This window comes from Acanthisitta chloris, unplaced genomic scaffold (assembly GCF_000695815.1).
Source record: "Acanthisitta chloris isolate BGI_N310 unplaced genomic scaffold, ASM69581v1 scaffold24520, whole genome shotgun sequence".
NCBI lineage: Eukaryota > Metazoa > Chordata > Aves > Passeriformes > Acanthisittidae > Acanthisitta > Acanthisitta chloris.
Window position 1 is genome coordinate 4,873 of NW_008651454.1, and position 21,983 is coordinate 26,855.

The 21,983-nt window shown below is 37.7% G+C and overlaps 1 protein-coding gene across 1 annotated transcript in view; it reads left to right on the plus strand.

The window, feature by feature from the left end:
* The first annotated feature begins 1,758 nt into the window (after window positions 1–1,758).
* Window positions 1,759–21,983, plus strand: part of ABI2 (abl-interactor 2) — a 26,051-nt gene continuing 5,826 nt past the window's right edge. Inside the window, exons 1-5 of the mRNA XM_009073450.1 lie at window positions 1,759–1,929; window positions 12,436–12,533; window positions 13,268–13,414; window positions 14,433–14,557; window positions 18,127–18,285. Of these exons, the coding sequence (XP_009071698.1) occupies window positions 12,451–12,533; window positions 13,268–13,414; window positions 14,433–14,557; window positions 18,127–18,285 (514 nt within the window). The 5' untranslated portion in view covers window positions 1,759–1,929; window positions 12,436–12,450. The remainder of the gene's footprint in view (window positions 1,930–12,435; window positions 12,534–13,267; window positions 13,415–14,432; window positions 14,558–18,126; window positions 18,286–21,983) is intronic.

Genomic DNA, 21,983 nt, shown 5'->3' on the forward strand with positions numbered 1-21,983 from the left:
AGTGGTTTAGTTGTTAGTTTCAGAAATATGCATGTTTCTGTTAAGCTTGTATGGACCATGGATTTCTGCAGAGTTTATAAGCTGGCCAGATCTGGGTGGGTTTTTGTGAGGATGTCTCAGTTTAACTACCCCTATCAAATTTCAAATCATTGCTCAACAAACTCAAGCTTTCCCAAGAGAGGTTTGCCAACATATTTTGACCTTGAATAATCTATTTTCCTGTAGCTTTATTTTAATAAATAGCCGTACACCTTTATTGGAAACGTTACAGTTCTAGGCAGGTGGAACTAGAGGTGGCAGAAATGTGCATGACAAAGCTGTATTTAGTTTTAGAAAAGTTGCAAAAGGTTGATTTGTAATGTAAGTAATGTAAGTGTCCATATAATGCCCCTGGTATTTGTGGAAATCCTCTCAAAATGTATGTGAAGAAACAACTTCTTGGAAATGGTTTGGGTTTTTGTTTGTTCGTGATTTTTAAAATTTTGTGTAATTTTAAAGGTTGTGATGCTTGCAGAAAGTAACACAGGTTCTATTTTGCTTGGTTTGCAATCAGTAATACAAACAAAAGGGTAAAACAGTGTAACCAATCCCACTGCCCCAAACCCTGCCCTCAGAAAAATAAAATGGGAAAAAATGTGTGTTATGAAAATGAGTTCTCATTTGTACCCGTTCCTTAGTTACTGCAGAGCCTCTCTCCTAACTGCAAAGTGCTTGATGCCATTCATGATCACTGAAGTGGTAACAAGAAATCCTATGAGTGGCCAGAAATCCTAATGGATTCTGGCTGATTCTGACTGTTTTTTTACTTTTGCGTTTTATCCTGTAACTAAAATTGTTCACAAATTTCCCATAAGGAAAACTATTATGTGAACAAGGAGCTATTTTTGTTTTATACAAGGCAAGCAATTCCATGCACCATGATTTAAGAGTTTGTATTTTCCTGGAAGGGAAGGATAGAGTTGTTGCTAACATTTGCCTAGTCTTATTACTGAACAAGATTCAAGTACATGTTTTTAGGCAATGAATTTTCAGCAGGCTTTGCCTCAACACCAGAGATTCTCCCGTGGTACTGATTGTATATGTAAAGTGAAGGATTTTCAGTGTTGGCCTCAGGCATTCAAAGTGAAGGCACTGGGCTTAACCACTCGCTTTATCGTGGGTGAATTAGTATGGAGCACCTTCTAAAATCTAATCACTGCTTTGTGATAATCAGTGATTTGTAATGACTGAAACACTTTTTCAATTTGTCTGTGTGAAATTTTATTCTATCATATGACTACCAGTCCCAATTTAGCAAACTTTTGCAGTGTAAGAAAACCTGCTTATGATTTGTTTTTCAGGTCATAAAATCAAGGTTTGGGAAGGTATCCTTACACTTCATCTAGTTGGAGCCTATTTCAAAGACAGGCTTAGAGAGCAATTGTAAAATAAAAAAGAATAAGTGAAGGAATTTTATAAAATAGTTTCAGTGAATTAATGTGAATTACTGAGAATGGAAAGGAGAAGGAATATTGTGAAACTGTAAAGAATGAGAGTAACGGAAACCTCAGAGAACTCATAGCTATTAGTGTGGGTTTAGAGGTGGCAAATTCAACAGCAAATTGAAGAAAGGTGATGTAAACAGGTATATGTAGTGATATGTTTAGCACAGTGTAGAGATCTTTGAAACAGTAGAACTGATTTGATTTTTTTCATACTGACTCTGTATTCCAATGCATACCACTGTTAGTAAATACACTGCGTCTTTTGTAGACGGTGGACATTCACAAAGAGAAAGTTGCTAGAAGAGAAATTGGTATCTTGACTACAAACAAAAACACCTCAAGAACTCACAAAATCATTGCACCAGCTAACTTGGAGCGACCAGTTCGCTACATCAGGAAACCTATTGATTATACAATTCTAGATGATATTGGACATGGAGTGAAGGTAGGTGATGTTGTTAAAACAGCCAAACTGCAAATACATTGTCTTTGTATATTTTCAAAATAACCTGATGCTTTTCATGGTAATATACCAGTTTCTCCTTGCCTGGACAGTGTGTCTGTAAACATAAGAGGAGTCCTGTCCGCGTTCCTCTTCCCTTGCCCCAGTGTTTCTAAACCTTGCAAACGCACTGAATTTTATTTCTGAGGATACTTGGGACTGTGAGTCTCACCTTTTAAAATGTTTCTGAATACCAATTTGTGTGATGCTACTATTGTTTGAATCAGTTGCCAGGGATATACCTGGGGACTGAAAGGCTAATGACCATCACTTTTCTGCCTGAATTAGCACCACAAAGTATGATCCAGCTGTAATTGCCACTGGTTTACTTTGAAGCTCACCCGAAGAAAGGGTTTGCATGAGAAGGATTATGTGCTCCCTTTTCTTCTTTCTGTCAGAGTCAGTTATACACATACCCATTGACATGCTTTGTTAAAGTGAGCTCTCTACAACTTCTGTGCCATATGGGGTTTCAGGATGGGAATATTACTGCTAAGTTCGAAGCCAGCTGGTTCTCCCTTTTAAGACTAGGAAAAAAGGAGGAATTTCAGGACAAAGATCAGACTGAGACACAACTGGTGGCTGTTAGATCAGTGTACACAACAGCAGTAATATCACGTGTGAGATTAGATAATGCATTTTTAAAAGCACATCCTGAATGTAAACACAGTCTTAGCAGGTGTGAGCTCATTGTTAACTTGTGCTGCCAGGAAGACCAATACGGAAATGAGAACACTGACAGTGTTAAAGTTCCAGGAAAAGAAAGGTAAATAACACAAAGTGGTGTCATTTTTACATGACAAACTAACAAATCTGTAAGCCTGCTAAGTAGCAGTAAGGTAAGATGCTTCTTCCAGTCAAAGTATACCAGAATTTCTTTTGCTGGACTCCTAACTGCATTAGGTTATCTATGTTGTTCTATTTGAATTGTCTGCCTGGACAGCCATTTAAATGCCAATATGTTGTTTAACCTAACTCTTAAAATTCAAATTTTGAACAGTTTGATTTAAATATCTTTCCCAAGCAATTTTACTCAACATATTGTTTGTTAACAGAAGGTGGTTTTTTCCCCCATTTCTTACCCAATGAGTCAAAGTCTAAACAGATTTTAAGAATACAAGTGACTCTTTAAGCATGATTTGGAAAACCAAACCAAACAACAAAAAGCCCCAACATTAATAACTAGTTTTGACCAGAAAATTATTATCAGTCCTGTGTTAAAATCTACTACCAGTTCTTAAAAATTCTGAATTTGTGCAGGTCAGCAGAACTCCTTCTGGATATGGATGGAGCATATTAACCTGTAGGATTGCTGTTGCTAATATTTTAATAATCACTTTTTGTTTTAAGGAGATTATTTTAGAACTCATTAAAGAATAGTTTGTAATTGCTCTGCAGCACAATCTTATTTAGCACTGGCTCTAAATCATTGTAATTGGTATCCCACTTACCTCAATGTAGCAGAGTCTTACTCACTGTGATGCAATGAATTATGTTCTTTTGAAAGAACATAGTTCATCAAATGGATGGTGACTCAAATGGGCATTTGCATCCATTTGCCTGTGATTTTTTAAGATCATAGATGTGCTCAAATCAGGTTAATCCTGTGTTTAGGATAGAAGAAAAAACAACTCTTCCTGATGGGGAAAAAGTGGCCAGTTGTGCTTATGAACCTGTTGGTTTTGTTCTGATTGAGTAACTACAGATTAGTTTACTAGATCTCTGGCTGTAGAACAGAGGGAAAAAAGAGAAGATAGAAGCTTTAAATTTTTGTATTGATAGCTCTTTATTGTTTGAGCTCTTCCCTTCACATGAACATTCAGGAGGAGTTACTGCATAAATAGCATTAAATTTCCAGTTAGCATCAGGGTGCCTCAGTCCACATTCTTTGTCCTTTTTCTGCTGTAGGGCTTCCCCTCTAGTACTTTGGACACAGAACTATGTATTGTCAGGACAGTCAGAATGCTAATGCAGCAGGCATTCATTGCAGCCCCCAAGAACGATGACAAACTGGACAGAGAATAATACAGGAGAGAAAAGAAATTCAGTATGCCATGCTGAGAGAAGTTGTATAGGCACTTGAGAATCTTATTCCTTCCATTCAAAAATTTGAAGCATCAGTGAGTACCATGTTCAGGAAAGGCTGCTCTACATTATGGTTTCTTAAAAGGTGTGAAAGAATTCAAGTGTTTTTGTTTCATCCCAGCAGTCTCTCCTCATCTTCCTTCCCTGAAGCTACAATGCTGCAAAAATCTAAAGAACTTCTTGTGTGAGAGACTTGCTTTCAATTTTTTCAAATGTTTCCTGAGTTGCAAAGTCTTCCAATCTGTTCTTCCCTCCAAAGAGTTCGTTGAGTCAAGAGGATGAAAAAAAAAGTGATCCATTCAGAGTGGTGTGTATTAAGGCACAGTAATTATCAGGCAGTGCTGCTGAGGTCGCTGCTCATGGACCTTCCAGTGTAACTGGTCGCTCTGGCCAGGACAGGGGAATCTGGTTTCCCAGTGTTGCTGTATGAAGCTGAGAACATATTGGTTAATAGATCAGCTGAGCTTTAAACTCAAAGACAGGAGATTTTCTAGTAAATGAGATTATGTTTCCTTTTTAATACATTAGGGTCTCTTCTAAATGGATGAAACAGATTAGTCACTCTGGATGCTCAACTGTTGGAATTCTGCATATTTACTGTTCTGTTACAAAAGGTGTAAAGAATTTAATGATATGTTTAGATTAACTGAACTGAAAACAGGTCATTCAGATGGATAGACTAGTTTTTTGGATGGAAATTATTATGGGGAAAGAAGATACATGGTATTGTGCCACTAAGATGCAGGTCTTAGTGCTAAAAGCTAGCACTTAGGCTTTAAAATAAGATTTTGCTGTTGGTTAATATCTTTATATGTAGTTTAGAAAATGTTGATATGTAGTGCAGTATCCAGGTAGAGTGTTGTACTTCTTACAAGAAGTCATGATTTGCTCTTGATGTTTAAGAAGTATCGCATGGCATCAAGTTAACTAACAGCATTGTCTAGGAGAGAACATATATTAGCTGAATATTTTAGAGCTGAATATTATTTATTTTGGTTCAGCTAGTTGTAAGTGTGCTAATGCATGCAACAATTTAAATGAGCTCAGGCTCATTGATAAGGCTATTCTTTGACAGCCTAAAGAAATTAATCTCTGAAGTTAATCCATCTTAGATCTCACGATCCATTCTGAAAGAAGCTGCCTTTTTGTTGGCACTGTCAGAGCTTGAGTAAACAGTGTACAAGCATTTGAACATTAATTTTAAGGTATTAATCTAAAGGCTTTGTGGTCAATGTATGTTAAAAGTTTCAGCTTGAAAATCTTTTGTTCATGACATTCTGCTTTAACCACTCTTTCTATGATCTACCGATACATTATTTTGTTAATGCTGAATGCTTAACTTTTTTCTTTCTTTTTCCTTTCTCTTCATATCCTGAAGTTCCAACTAACCTTTCAATGCTTTTTTTCCTTACCTCTTTCATTTGCTCCATTTATGCATTAAGTGGTTGCTTAGATTTAAGGTAAGAAACCCCAGGGCTGGATTTCCATTCTTCTTCTTCTGAGACTATTACACACGGGGAGATGATTAACGTGACTGTTACTGATTGTTTAAAACAACACCCACTCTCCCTGCAGTGTAGCAGAACTTCTGTTGAGAGACTTCATTGCAGATAAGCATTCTGTGATAGAAATTGATGTGTTTATGTAAGGAAGCTAACACAATTAATTTTAAAAGCTTTGTGGCACAATACCGACTGCATTCAGCATATCTACCAGATCATTTGCAAGGAAGGGATGTTGTGCTATCCTTGTGTAGCAAAAAGATACAGTAGATAGATAGCAGCTGTGTATGAGCCTCCCCCTGTGTAATAGTCTTTTTATCCTATATACGGTGTAAGTTATGGTTTGATTGGGGTTAATGTTTCGGTGCTTGCTCAGATAATGAGCACCAAAGCTGTGGAACAAATTCAAATCTGTATATTATTTTTTAAAGTTGCAGTATTCTAATTTTTTTTTCAGAAACTGCTAGCACTATTTAAATACTTAGAAGCACTCATACGTGGAAACTTTCACAAGTTTGATAATTGTGGAAAATACTTAATAACCCTTAAAGAACAAGCTGATTTATTTAGTTGAATATTAAATGAGTAGTCCATCAAAGACCTCAGACTGAAGTACATCAAATTCTCAAGGATATTAGTGGTTTAAATGTTAGCAGAAGCAGCAATAAAAACCATCAAATTAATTAGGCAGTTAAAGGAAGTTAAATGATTTTATGTTGGGGTTTAAAGCACATTAATTAATAGATTGGTTATAGCCTTTATTGAGTATATGATAATCTCCTGAAATGCAGCTGGTTTGGGGAAAGAGGGAATGAAAGATTTTTAGTATCAGCTGCCACAGTTTTTAAGAGGGAACTGTATCTTAGAACACAGAGTGCTAATATGTAGTATACATATGTTAATTGAAGGAAGTTCCAGGTTGGTATTTAAGTATTTTCTGTGACTGGAAAAAAACTAAAAGAAAATCCTGCAAATTCCCAAGAAGATTGCCTGTCAAATCAGGTGTTACTGTAGATATCCCCACAATGTTCCTATGGAATTGGCCAGATGGTACTTTTTGTAAGGTATGTAAGTGTATGTAGCGGATCTGATAACAATGGAAAATTTTTAATAAGTGAGAGAATTGTCTCATGTCATTTGAAATTTATTTTTACGTAAGTGTAAGAGCCATACTGTATTTCAACTCACATAGTGTTTAAATGCTTTGAATTTGAGAGTTGCAGAATATATCTCCTGCCTGTCCACGCAAAACAGATACCTCTAACACTGAATATGTCTTATTCTGGACACAATTCATATTGGGTGATGGTTTTCTCAGTGTTGTTAAAAATCCAGTTTGCAAACTGAGTTTTCTTTGTTGCTCTCTGCAGTTGCAGTTATAAACAAGTAATGACTATCCTAAAAAAGGTTTTAAAATTGTATAATTATATCTTATGTGTGAACTGCCATATCTGTGCATCATCTGCTGTGGCAACAAGAGTCTCTTTAGCTTTTCAGAGAAAATAATGCTTTCTGTTTATAGATTTGGAATGAAAATAATGTTTTTTCATTATAACACCAGTTAAAATATTTGTTTTTAGTAAAGTGAACCTGTTAGAAATTTGATTTGAGAAATCACAATGTGTCAATCAACTTCTCATTGCCAAAACATGAGGGTTTAAAACAAAAAAGGCAAAAAGCATCTGTCAGTGGACCTGACTTACTCTTCAAGTGTCACTGTAGTCACTGTACATTAGGCTGAAAGAAGAAAACTAAAAGGCAATTACTAACCCCAGTTCTGTGTGAATGGTTATTTTACCTCACTTATGAGTGATTGAATAAGAAGTGATTAGCTTCCATTTATTTTTCATGGCTGCAGAAAAACCTTAGTCTTAGCTAGCAGCTACAATATGAACTGGACTGGCTGTGGCAGGAATAACTATGCTTGTGTCTGGGTAACTTAAATTGAAATTTTAAACAGATTTGGGTTAAAATTCCAATGACAAAACACAGGAGTATCTGTAGCATCTCCTGTCAGGAAATCCAATTGAAAATTACATTGTTTTAGCCTTTTTGTATTTTACCAGACTTGGTTCTTCACTTACTTTACATAGGTGAATGTGGTCAAAACAAGTTAACTCACCTGGTGAAGCTTCTAGTTGTGGTCATTGGCTAAATCAGGGCCGAAATTAATACATTTCACTTCCATATAATCTGGTTAATCAGAAGACAAATGTATGGTTTAATTAGACATTCAAATGGCCGAGCACAGCCTGAACAGGAATTTACTTTGAGGTAGCAAAACTCTGTTCTTGTAGCATTAAGAAGCTGAAGCAAAGTATGGAAAGGTAATTTTCATTCAGCCTTAAGTGGGGTTTTTTCCTGGAACTGGGTATAAAATTGGCTCAAAAAGGTTGTGTAGCTGCTTGAAGCTTCTGAATATAGTCCATGGAACATCTCTGATAGGACACTTCTTCTTAACAGATTTTGGGCAAAAAGATTATTCTTTTGACATCCTGAAAGTTCTAGAAAATACAATGTGACCACAGAGCACCACTTAAAAATTTCTGGCTGAGTTCAGCTTTAGAAAGTAGCTCCTCCAGAGGTTTGATTGTGTGGAATCTGGTATTTGGGATTTTTAAAAAACAAAACCCAGAACAAAACACCCCAAACAAACAAACAAACGAACAAATAAAAAATCCCCGGGCCAAACCCCCATGTCACTTGGTTTTGCTAATTGAACTGACAATAAGATATTCTTGAGAAGAATAAAAGTGTGGATTGAAAGCTTTGTTGCAGGTAAGTGCCTCACAGCCAGGTAAATACAGGGGGTTGGTGCAAATGGTTTTTGCACATCTGTTGACCACATATTGCATATGAGCAACTGTGTATTTCTGCAGTTCTTGTCCAGTGAGCTTTTGTGCTCATGAAAACATTCCCAAGAATTAAATGGAGTGTACTGCAGGATTCCTCGTTTTTAACCGGTTTATTTCACTGTAAGTTTCTTACACAGTGGAGTGCTAAAGAAACTCAGTGTGTTAAATGTTTCTAAAAATGTAACTATGAAGGAAACTCCAGTCATAGGTAGGACAATTAAGATTTAGTCACTGGAATCTAGGGAAAACTAGTTGCCGAAACCAGAAATTGGACAAATAAGTCTTACTTAAAAAATAAACTAAAAATGATAGTTTATCTAAGGGCTCTTATCAGTCCTGTTTGTGTTTCAAAGTCATCAGATGGTGCCTTCTAAAACTGGCACTGTAGCTCAATACAGGAAATAGTGGATGCAATACTACTGTACCTCTTTGAAACAGAATGGGCCATGGGACCCATTCCTTAGAGTTAATTTTATGGGGCTGCTGTGGAGCTGGATCTCAGAGCATCCTCCAGGTTGTGTTACTTAACAAGGATCTGCGTATCTTCAGTTGTTTCTGCAGCTTCTTCTTCAGCAAAACTTGCAATTCCAGCTCCAGTGCTGACAAAGTTACAGCTTTGGAGGAAGACATTTGTTTCTGTAGTGCAGGTGCTTGCTAATTCGTTTATAAAAAGCTTCTGCAAGGTATCCAGTAAAAATAAAGCTTAACCAAGATCTCACTAGAATTTTTTGGTGTTCTACCATGTGACTTCAGTTGGTAGTATTTTTCACTTTTTTTCTTCCATGGAAAGAGGCAAAAAAAAAAAAAATTGGAAAAATCCCTATGTGTATTCTGCACAGACCCTGTGCCCTACTTGTCCGTTCACAGGGTTGTCTTCCTCCTGTCAGCTGTGGATTTTTCCTGAGCTTTTTGCCCAAATCATTACTGCCACTCTTATTTTTTCTGTTTTTAGCACAGTGGGTAGCTGTTTTGGCAGTTGTGAGCCAAGACAGAGACACTTCTTTGTGTTTCTGGTTGCAGGCCCTGTTTTGCCACGCATTTGCTTAAAATAATTTGCAAGCTCTAAACTAGAAACCAGCCCCAGATCAGTGGGGTCCTGCAGTCAAACGATGCATTCCTCTGCTTTCACCCTCTCGTGAAATCAGTTGCATCTGGGTAGCTGCAGCTGTGCAGACCCAGAGAGGAAATTATGTCAGAGACAGTGCAACTTCTGGCAAATACCAACTTACTCTAGAAAACAGATTTTTGAAACTTGACAACAAATGTGACCTTGAGTTCTGGTGGTTGCTTTGGATTTTAGGAGTTTGTGAGATGGATGTGTGTGGATGAGGATTTGTGTATGGAAACTGTATTTACAACCACATATGCATACTGGAAAAGGCAGTAAAGTTTGGAAGAGAGGCAGCATTAATGGCTTTTTTTTTTCCTCCCCTAGTGGAAGTATCATAGGAGACATTTGGAAATGTTGGAATCTTTGTATCTCAGCTGAAGTTGCAACTTGTATAGTTTTACGTTTTGGCTTTTTTTTTTTTTTTTTTTTAAGCATCTTGCATGCTTTTAGTTCCACAGATTTGTCCATTTTGATCAGAACTGCTGGAATAATTTTAGATTTTGAATTTATTTTCTGTGATTATTCGGCAGTAAGCCAAAGGGAAAGCTACATGCATAGGGTTAACTTAGAGTGGCTGATCTTAAAGCCATCGGTCCTGTCAGATTTGAAGACAGCCCTGTAAATTTTAATTACTTGCTCTTTGAACATTTCAATTTCGATGTTGAAAAGTCATTTCAAAGAGCCTGAAACTAAGCTTGCTGTCAGTGTATTTCCCCATCTTTCAGCTTTAAGGATGGCTTCTTGTTGACTAAGTTTCTGGGCTAAGAAAGGATCGCTTTTTCTTTGGCCACGTTTTCTAAAGCTTTCTTGCCATCCTATGTCAAGGATATATTTATTTATAGTGTTAATGAAGGTGTTTTGCAGTCACTGGAGTTCTGCATTAGTCAGGCAAGAATTGCCTCTGCTTCTTACTGTGCATGGTGTGATGTCACAGCATCCTCCACCTCAACTGTCCTTTCTATTCATGTAGCTGTAGCCCAGTGGAAGCCGAAAACTTCCTTTTTGTTCTCGCAGTGATTGTATATAAAATAAGATTCTTTGTGGTTAAATATATGGAATTCTGTATTAACTGTAAAGCGATAGCTAGTGGTTATATCATCTGGTCAGAAACAATAGTGTAATATAGCAAGTGACAATTCAGTAAGTGTTTAATTAAGGTGGATTTTGTTCATTTGTGGGTTTGGTTTTTTTTGACCACTCAAGTAGGTAGGTGAGTGAAGCATGTGTGTTTAATGAAAGAGGAAATACAGGGGGTGCTGCAACTTTAAAAAAAAAAATCAGATTTTGCTGTTTCTTTAATGTTCCGTGTATAGAATAAAATATACTTCATTTTACACTTCCCCTTTTCCCTTCAAATAGTTGTAGTTCAGTGCTTACCTCATCCCTCACTTGAATTAACTTTAGATTTCTTGTTGCTTAGAGTTGGCTTAAAGGACTTTATAATGCAGTACAAAATAATTTTGTCTTAAATTGACATTACAAAGTACTCTTGCACAACTAAATCCAAACATCTGTTTTTGAATCTGACAAAAAAGAAACCTCTTCCAATGCTTGGTTTTCTTTTCCTCCCAGCAGATTGAAAATGTGATAGCGCTAGGATTATTTAGAGTCAGGGAATCAAGTTTCAGGGGATTAGAATACTGAATACATTACTCTTTACACTGTTGTCATTATTTATCAATTCACAAATCTAAACATTGCCAAGGTTTTAAGGGAGTTATTATAATCAAATTTTAAAGGAGTAATTTGCTTTAATGATGTTTGCAAATACTCTGAATGCCTTGATGGCTGTTTTGTTTTTATATGGGAGGTGAGGGCAGGAGCCAAGGCTTACGTTTTGGAGAGAAAAACCACTGTGAAATAGAGCATGACAGGAAGAACAGCAAAAGGGATGTAAGCATACTTGTTTAGGTTTGTTGAATATCTCTGTGTCTAAGCAGTAGATTGAACGTTTGTGAATCAAAGCTGTTTTGTAAGCAGAGCATGTACTGATTCCTGTAAGGATGCAGAGAATTATGCTTGGCTGGCAGACCACAGAGAAGCAAAATGCCTACACTGGTAACAATTGTTTATGATTCCTAGATTGATCAATCAGTCAGGAATGCAAATGAGTTTTTACAAGAAGTTAAGAGTAAATTCTTTTGTGTAAGGTTTACTTCATTAGTATTTTAACCTGAAAGAGGGGAGTGGACAGCTGCAGTTATATCACATCACTGCTAAATATTTTTTCCCTGTCCATTTATTTGTCATTTCTTAGAGATTAAATTGCTACAAATTTGGGGGGGGGGGGGGAAATATGCATCTTTGTATGTTTCTCAGTGTAGCTTTTTTGCTATGCTTACATATACATCACTAATATTGACAGTAAATATTGTATTTTAAAAATTTTATATGCTGTGAAAGCATGAAAACATTAATGGGTCTTATTTATAGATTACTTTGACTTTCTATATCTGTATAAATCACATTAGATCGTGGCCTATTAGATAAGCCTTAGTATTTTTAGATAGTATTCAAAAATCTTTTTGCAAATTCACCATTCAGTAGTGCAGTGTGAAATAACTGCCTTTATCTCAAAAGATGAATGGGAGGTTCAACCAAGTTAGGTGCAGTGTCTCTATTGTCAGTGGGTTAATGTTCATGTGATAGCCTAAGGGCAAGTTCAATTATTTTTTTTTAATACACAATTTAAAAAAACCTATGTAATAAAGAGTCCTTTGAGCGTAACTCTTGACTTCTAGCAGAGTGGAAATTGCATATAAAACGCATGGCCTCTCAATTTTTTGTTTGTTTAAACCTTCCCCTACTTGGAGTTAATTGCTAAAGGCTTCTCAGTGTCTCTCCCCCTAGAACCTGAGCTTAGCGAAGGCCGTTTTTCTCCCCGTTCTTTGTGCAGGTCAGCACACAGAACATGAAGATGGGTGGGCTGCCTCGTACAACACCACCCACCCAGAAGCCACCAAGTCCACCCATGTCAGGAAAAGGAACTATTGGGTAAGTGCAGTTACCGAATGGGTAAATGGCTTTGGTGTACAGAAGGGAAAAGTTGGAAGATTCTTTCTTTTTCTGTAGTGTGAGGGGTGTTTTTGTTTTATTTTAACCATTCATAAAGGTCAAGAGGTGTTATATCTGCATCCTCTTATACTGATCTGGTCATATATATTAGTGTGCTTCTGCCAGAAGACAGTGGGCATCATCAGCCTTTGCCAGCAGGAACCTTGTTCTCATTGCAGAACACTTACAGCTACATGCTTCAGAGTAAAATGTCATTAACTGTGCGGCTTTGACAGGTAGTGCTAAACAGCTGAAAAATTAGTACGTGGCACTGGTCATTAATTATTTGTTGTGTGTGTTATAAAGGAACTTGCCTGTTAAGTCTATGAACTTGACTTTGACCTTAGGAAAATGTGTTGTGTGATGAATGCTGTTTGCTGGTATGTGACTATGTATAGTCATACAGACTCTGGTGCTTTATTTTAATACAAGATAATGGCTTACTTTTAAATCAAGAATGGGCCAGGCAAGACAGTTTATTAATAGGAAGGTTGAAGTACATGAAGAACATCCTTAATTATTTTTTCTCATCCTATCAAGTAGGTACTGCAAACTTGCAGAAAAAAAACCCGCATTTTTTTAGCTTACATTACTGATTAGCATGTAGCTGTCTTTTAAAGAATGAAAAATCTTTGAGTTTGTCTTGCTTCTGAAGTATGCTCATGCTTGTGTAGGCGTCACTCCCCCTATCGTACCCTGGAGCCGGTTCGTCCCCCGGTGGTACCCAACGACTACGTGCCTAGCCCAACGCGCAATATGGCTCCGTCGCAGCAGAGCCCCGTGAGAACAGCTTCTGTCAACCAGAGGAACCGCACATACAGGTACTCAGTCCTGCACACAGTGTTCTTGGCATTGTGTAAACATGTGGCCAAAACATGCTGTGGTAAACGTCAAATCCGTCTGCACCTACCTCTGCAGTGGGGCTTGCCAAGTCATCATACAGACTGTGACTGTCATTGGCCATGATGAGAATGAGCACCAATAAAACCATGATAGTGAATCATGTTGAGATATCATTTTATCCCCTAGTCACCTCAGTTTTAGGGCTGTCAGTTAGTTACATACTTAATAAATTGCTGAGATTGTGATGTCTTTCAAGGAGGTAGATACTATTTTACTAAATGCTTACAGAACTGGGGAAAGGCACTGTACACAACTTGCCTTCTACATGTTGAAGGGCTGCATAGTATGCTTATAGTTGACATTTTTGAACAGTCTTTGGTGTTGATAGATTGAGTAGCTGAAAAAAGAGCATTGTATTTTGAGGATTTCAAACAACATAAAGCTTAACTGAATTAGCAAAGGTTCTGCAGAAGACTAGCTTTTTCTCTAGGATAATAAAAGTTTCATGATATGATGGGTCTAAAAACTTCCCTTGAAATCCTTACTTGTTAAACATGGTAAGCAGTTGAGGGTGGCTAAACAGATGGACTTAAAATATAAGAAATCTGACTTCTACTTTGCTATCGTACAATTTCTAGGTTGTAGTAGTCTCATATGAAAGCGTATGAATCACAGCCTAAGCTGTCTACATGTTTTAAAGTTACAGGAAAAAGATCTGTATTGGCTCTGTAGGGGTTTAGCAATCCTGGAATGATGTGCTTTGATTGAGGTTCCATTTTGGGGCAAGTTCACTAAGACTAACTGAAGAACCTGTTGTGTTGTAGTCAAAGTGAAGAGTTTTAGGAAACCCCAGCTTTATATGGTTTTATATCATCCTTGTTTCCTTTCTCTTCTTCCCTGGTGCTTCTCTGGTTTAGTAAGATGCTGTATGAGGGATCTTGTGTTTCAGCATGCACAGCAGTATATTCACACCCTGGTTATTTTGGTTTCTTGCAGCAGCAGTGGGAGTAGTGGAGGAAGCCACCCAAGTAGTCGGAGCAGCAGTCGAGAGAACAGTGGAAGTGGAAGTGTAGGTGTTCCCATTGCTGTTCCCACACCATCTCCTCCTAGTGTCTATCCAGGTAAATGAAAACTTGCTGTTCCTTTTTCTGACTCAGCATTAACCTTTAGCATTTGCAGTCTCCTAAACTCCAAGGGAAGGCTCTGAGTTTGTTGCTATTGATAGTATGAGTTTGAGTGAAGTACTGTCTTTTCTGAGAGTGTCTGATGTGCTGTAATGCTGCTTTTAGGTATTAATTTGTTTATCAGAATTTTTGGCCTGGCTGCCTGCATGTGACAAGGTAGGACACAGTACCTTTTCAGTGGACTGAGGGAAACTTCTCTCTTGTCCTTTAAAGCAAATAAATGTTTTTTTCATTGGCTGTTTATACATATACAAAGGAGCGTGTTGTTAGAAAATTAGATTAAATGAGAAGCAGGCACAGAATGAATCTCTACTACATTAATGCAAGCCTGATTTGCCCCAGTCTTTCCAGAAATAGAAGTGTTACTAGTACTTCTTTTTCCTTCGCTCAACCTTTTCAAGGAAGAAGAGTGTACAGTTAGCTTGCATGTGATCTGAAATACATGATGCTTATGAGACAAAGAGCTGGAAATTTTTTGCTTTCTTCTGTATTTTCTACTTCATACAAAAGATAAAGGTAGATGTGCTACAGATCAAAGAATAAATAACAAAATGTAAAGATGTATTTCAAAAGTAATGGATTTCAGTGAAAAATTCTGGATTGTTCCCTTCAGACCTGGAAAGACATGGATTTGCTTGACCCTCATTTACCATCTACACAGGAATGAGTCTTTCTTTAACAGCTCCATTGTTCTCTCATCTCGTGCATTCTAAAATACGATGCAGCTAATAAATAGCTAACGCTGAAGAGTCAAAGGCTTTCTCTAATCCTTGCTAACATATCTCCTTATTAACTCCACCTCTTCCTCCTCTCTTCACTTAGCCCCTGCTGGCTCAGCTGGCACTTCTCCCCTTCCTGCTACCTCTACTCCTGCCCCTACTCTTCCTGCTCCTGCCCCTTCCTCTGCTGCCCCAGATGCTGCTGCTGCTGCTGCAGGAGCTCAGCCCCTTGCTGATGGCTTCACCTCTCCAACTCCCCCCGCTGTTTCTTCCACACCCTCTGCAGGTGAGTGTCTGCTCCAGCTGCTGGGCAGATGAACCCAGATGTGTCATGGTCCAAGGCATTACAAAGTTACTTCAGAAGCAGTGGTTCATAATTCGAAAAAAAATTTAATTACAACTAGAAAATATCTGCTAATACCCAACTCTAAGGTCATAGTTACAGTAGACAAGTCAAGGTGTGCTAGCTGTATAAGCAGCAATCATTTAATTTTATAATTTTACTATTTAAAAATTTATATCATTATTTATTAAATTGTAATTTTATTTCTGTTTGGATACTGAGAACCTCATAAGGTAATTATGTTTTGAGGGAACCAGCACTGATATTCTGATTTTTTTTTCATTAATTGAATAAAAAAAAAGCACATCTAGCAAAGTATAATTTATATGGCTGGTTTTTTTCAAAGTGACAAGTCTCCCTTCAATGACCTGATGAAAAGGGCAGGGTTTTTATGTTCAGTATTAGGTGAAATACAAGTTTTTATTATGCAGAATAGTGTTAGAGCATTTTGTTTTAATAGGTGGTACTTAGGGTGTATATTTCCATTTGCCTTTTTTTTAAGTGCTTATGAAATCACCCTACAGTTCTCATTTTTTCATGTGCTGAAGTTGCAGCGTGTAGTACTTACCAACCATGACACTGTCCTGCATCACCTTTTGATGAGGAGGTGCAACTGCATTGTAAAGATCTCCTTTAGGCAGCAAATTCATGTGTAGCTACCTACATACTGTAGTTTTTGTTATAGTGGAGGCTGCTTGTAAGGATGTGAATTGGTTTGTGTGTTTATTAGTGTGCATCTCTTCTAGTAAGAATTGCACCAGGTGCCAGAAGCATACTTGAAATTGTATTTACTTTAAGCTGCTGTGGCTCATATACAATAAGAAAATACTTACACTAGAATCCATACCTGTGACTAGAAGGTTCTAAATTGTGATGAATTTTTGTATCGGAAGATGATCCTGTTCTCTAAACTACTTTCATGTTCAGAAGATGAGCTGTGGCATATGGGCCCTCAATTGGTTTTCCAGTTTTGGTGCAGTCAGTATCCCAGTTCTTAAGCCATGTTGTTTCTGTATTTTTAACAAGTCACAATCAAGCAGAGATTAGTATTTTAATGGCTATAAATTCTCATTCACAATTCAGTGAGACAAGTTTCAGGTTACTTACTATTTTTAAGATCTTTGGTTTACTGAAGTTTCTTGCATGACTTCTCTGAAATAAAGTATTTGAAGAGACTGGGTAGTTTACCCTTCATGACGTTGTAGTTTTTGGTCCTTAAAAACGTCTTAGATCTGTTTCTTCTCCCTCCCCCAATCACCACCAGTGATTAAGTAACAGAGAGACAGACACATTGGAAGACACATCAGGAAAAATGTGGAAAAGCCTATATTCTAGGTGGATTCTTTCTTATCTGTTCCTCATCTCTAAAAAGGGCATTTTTTGAGATGTATGTATTGGTAAAAAGGGGAGGAATCTGAATCTCTGGTTCATGCATTTGCTCTTAGAAGCAAGTAACAGACCGAGCAACTTGCATTTCATTTACTGACCTAGTGTGAAGTTTTGCAAAGCATTCAAAACATAGTGAAGGACAAGGTAATTTTTACAAAATTGCACATTCCTTTGTTCTGTTTCCCTGTTTGCTTCTTTCCCCAACCACAGTGACCATCCTTTCTTCCCTTGTTTTATTGCAAACTCTGAAACATACTTCTAGGACAAATGGTGGAGGCACAATAGTTTGTGGAGGGTAATAACCCATATGGGTATAATAAATCCAATTTACTGTTCTATGCAGTATATACGCCAGAGTACTTTATGTGAGCACAGAAGATAGCTTGCTTTATTTATTGCTTGCTTAGATTCAGGATCAGTGACTTGGATACAGGAAGTGATGAAAATGGAGAGCAAGTTTTTAAGGAGTTGTTTTAATTGACAGCTCCCTGACACAGGATCTTTGAGGATGACTTCATTTATTCCATCCTTCATGCAGTTTCTAACATTCTCCCCAAATGACTCTCTAAGTATCTTCTAAACAGCACTAAGATAGGTAGTATTGTGTTTTTTCAGTTGTAGAAGGTAACAGCTTTGAATCTTGGAAATGGCATACAGTTAGTTTTGGCATATATGTTCCTTAATTGCAGGACTGTGGGGTGTATTTTTTTTTCAGGTTTCTAAATAAATTTGCAAGAAGTTATTATAATCCATTATTTAAAATAGATAACTGGGAATTATCTTCTTTCATTTTGAAGCTTTATAGCTTAGACACCTTTGTATTTTCCTCCTGGTTTTTGTAAGCAGTGCTGAGTACAGGCAGTTGGGAGAGTTGTTTTTTTGTGTTGCTATTTAGAGATCCAGCGTCCTGCAGCTGAACTGGCTCTCTCCTCCTAGGATGCAGACTGTCTTAAAAAGAAACAGAAACCTTTCCTAGCCTTTGAAACTTGAATGCAGGTACAAAAAAGGCAGGCATCATTCTTGTCTTTGCTAATACATTTCTCTTTCTAACCTAGGTCACTCAGTGCAGTTCTACAGCATGAACAGGCCTGCAGCTCGGCACACCCCCCCGACAATAGGGGGATCTTTGCCATATCGGCGTCCTCCTTCCATCACATCACAGACAAGCCTTCAGAACCAGATGAATGGAGGACCATTTTATAACCAGAACCCAGGTAAGAAGCTTTGTCTCGTCCACTGAATTCAACAGTGGTGACTGGAGTGACCTTCAGACCTCTGAAATTTTATGTTCTGTCTCTATTGCAGTTCTCACACTTCCAGTATGTTGCTGGTAGCCATGCCAAAGCTGCAGTGCAAGTGCGGTGTTCAGGTTCCTTTACAGCAAGCAGCTTAAAACAATACTGGCTTTGTTGCCAAATAAGTTTACTTTTGATGTCATAGTCCCTCTTAGATAAGTTTTAGTCCTCTACTCGACACCATGTGTCATGGATTTGCTTTGGTGTGAGATGAGTATTTGGTTTTGCATCAGAATGCTGATTCTTCATCAATCAGCCTTTGTCTTGTATGCTTTTTCCTGCTGGTTAATGGACAGTTCAGGAAACTGCACTTGTTTTACAAGGGTAAGCAGTAGACACCTAAGAGACATCAGTAGTGGTTGGCATGGGCTGCAGGGGAGCTGTGTCATCAGCTGAGTCCACAAATGATGTTACTTTGTGGCTGATCTGCCTTACAAAGCAAGATGAGATATAAACAGAGGGTGCTGTGTCCTGTGTGTCAGCATAATGCTGTAGCCTTTTAAGGGGTAAGCCTAAGGAGTCCTTTTCCCTGTGCTTGTGATGAGACCTGAAGGTTTTAATACCAGAGTAAGGAAGAGTTTCTCTTTTGACAAAGCTACAGAAAGGTGCAGGGGACATACTGAAGGTTTCTTGTCAGGAGCTGCTCTATTACCAGCAAGATGAATGTCAGCTTGCAAGCACTTCAGTGCACTGGTGTTTTCTGGTTGTTGTGGTAGTGGGTTTTGGAGGGGGTACATGTGTGTGTGTGTTGGGTTTTTTGAGTTGAGCACTGAACTTGGAATTAGGTCAAATGCTGCAATCTGCATTTAAGGGATTTGATCAGGTTCAAATATTACTGTTTGTGAGCTACCCTGAAGAGACATGTGTGTGCTGAGCTTGAGAAGGAAATTTATGGTCCTGCTGGGGACAAGGGAGTGGAGGGGGTTATATGACTAAATTATAGCCCAGTTGCCTAAAATATGTGGTATTTTTAAGCACATTATATGCATATTGAAGGCTGAAGTGGGGAATAGGCAAGAAGGAAAGGGTAATAGCAATCAAACAAATCCTTTGCAATAAAAAGGATTTTGAGTATATCTAGAGTTTTTGACAACTGCTGTGCATTTCTGTTTTAGCAAAGGGATAGTTCTCTGCAAGCTGCCAGTGCTTGGTTAATAGGTAATCACAGAAGATGCCAAATAGACTTTAACTAACTTACATAACCACAATTCAGTCTGTGTACCAGAAAGGAAGATAATTATTACCGTGATTAGTCACTTGAACTGCAAATCACAAAGACTTCAATGATACTGACATATTTGATACAATATAAAGAAGCAGTTGTAGTAAGAGTCTTTTTTTTTATAGATACCTAGCAGAGTACAGAATTTTTAGCTTTGCAGTTATACTAAACCAAGTTTTTTTCGGAGTGTACCTCGAAAGGAGAGTATGCTCAAGCATGCATAATTGATGAAGACCCTAAGAACAGATGGGCTGCTGTGTCTGTAAAGAGGAGGGTTAGTAGTGATAGGACAGAGGCCACAATTACTTCTCAGCATTCCTGAAGAGAGGGAGAAAACACAAACATGAGAGGTGAAAAAGAGACCTTACAATAGGCAAAGAGGAGTGGTTCTTGTTCTTTGTAGGGTGTTTGGCAATGACACAGTACTGTTATTTCCACTGCCATTTTTAGTATGTTGGCATAGTCAATTTTGTTTATTCACTTCGCAGGAGGATGAAAGATAAATGCATTGTCCTCTTCTGTTGAATGCCACTTCTAATGTAATAGAATTTATCTACTTCAGGGTGAGATCTTTTTAACAACTGCAAAGAAAATAGTAAGAAATGCAGACCCTAAATGATGTCAGCATACATCTGTTCCAAAGCCACTCTTGCCAGCCATGCCACCTAAGAAGTGTTTTGATTTTGCAACCTTAGATACCAGTGTCTCAACAGTATAGAGCTTAGCACAGGCTAAAAACCCTATGAGAGAAACTGGGCAAGTATTGAGATGGTGGTTGACACTACACCCTGATTGTACAGCTGAATTCTTACCAGGCTGAAGCAACCTAGTGGGAGGTGCTCTTGAGCATTTCTGAATTTATTTACAGCAACTGTGTGGTGAATCCATCAGTTGCCTGTATGGAAGGAAGCTGGAAGGGAATGTTTAAGCTGGTGTTTAGCTCACCTTTTGAGATAGCAGAGGTACAGTAAAGTTCTTCCGATGCACTTTCTATAAAAAAATCATTATTAATAAAATATTTCTTTTATTGGCTCCTAAAGGTGAAAACTAGATGAGAATGATTATATAGCATACAAAGACTAATATGATAGTCCCTGTGCAATGCATAGACTGAAGCACAAACCAAATGGTTAAGATAAACAAGGAGTGATGTCAGCTAGTATTAGTGTCACCATTTTGACTAAACTACACAAACTGAACTAAGGGATTTCTTGTATTGGCTTGGTGTGCTTGTCTAGACTGATTTATTTTCCTCCATGGAAAGCCTCGTTATTGCTTTCAAAGAAATATATATAGCACATGAACAAAGTACATTGAAGGGACCAAGGAAACTGGAGCTAGTCTCATATGATAGATGGGAATCATATGAATCCATATGATGTTGAATAGAGGAACCATTTTGAAATGGAACATTTTGGTAGCACATATAATTAAAAAAGCAGGGACTTCAGAGTTGTGCAAGAATACAGAATTCATGAATTCAAGTTCCTTTTTTCTGCTTTGAAAAAATGCAAGAGATGTTTTCCTGGCTACTGTGGTTACACTTGAAGGAATAAATACTCTGAGGTCACATCATTCAAGTCAGATGAACTGCAATCAGAAATGTGTTTCAGTTTTTCTGGAGAGGTATCAATTAAATGGTGAAATAGTGGAACTTGCTTTATAGGAAGGTACAGGGATATTTTTGTGACAAAAAGGATGGTGGCTTTTGAGGTTTTTTTGTTTGGTGTGTGTGGTTGTGACAGGAATGTGAATGTGAGTGGCAGAAGAAATGCAAAGCACCTCAGATAATGGTTGCTGGAATAAGCAAGCAGAAGAAATTTTGAGACATGAATTGTAAATGCCATGGACTTGTTTTCACTTGCTATGGTGATGTGAATTAATTTTAAAAGTACTACATCATACCTGGCAGTTTTCTTACTAGCTCTGGAATTAGTCTGAAATGTATTTAGTTCTGTCTGCAAGCTAAATAAATGTATATGAAGTGTAGATCTTTTTCTCCTCATCCTTTTGGATGTGATTAAATGTTTTCGTATGCCACTACTAACAAGAAAATCATTTATTTGTGCTTTTCCTGGGGTGTGCTTTCTGAAAAATAATCTTGCAACTTACTTAAAGAATATTGCTGCATTACTCAAAAGTGATACTGAACCCAGATAAAACTAGTTAGCTGATTTTTAAACTTAAATATGGAACTGAACCTTGCATTCCAGTTTTAAACCACAATTCAGTGTTACAACATTTGGAATTGGCTGAGAGTATCTTCTCTAAACGTGAATTCACATGTATTGTACAAAGCTCTTCTGGTACCAGTAAAAGGGCTGTTCAGAGTTCAGTGCAGTGGTCTGTGAAATCAGGTGGGAAGGTAAAGAGGCAGCACATCTGGAACAGCCCC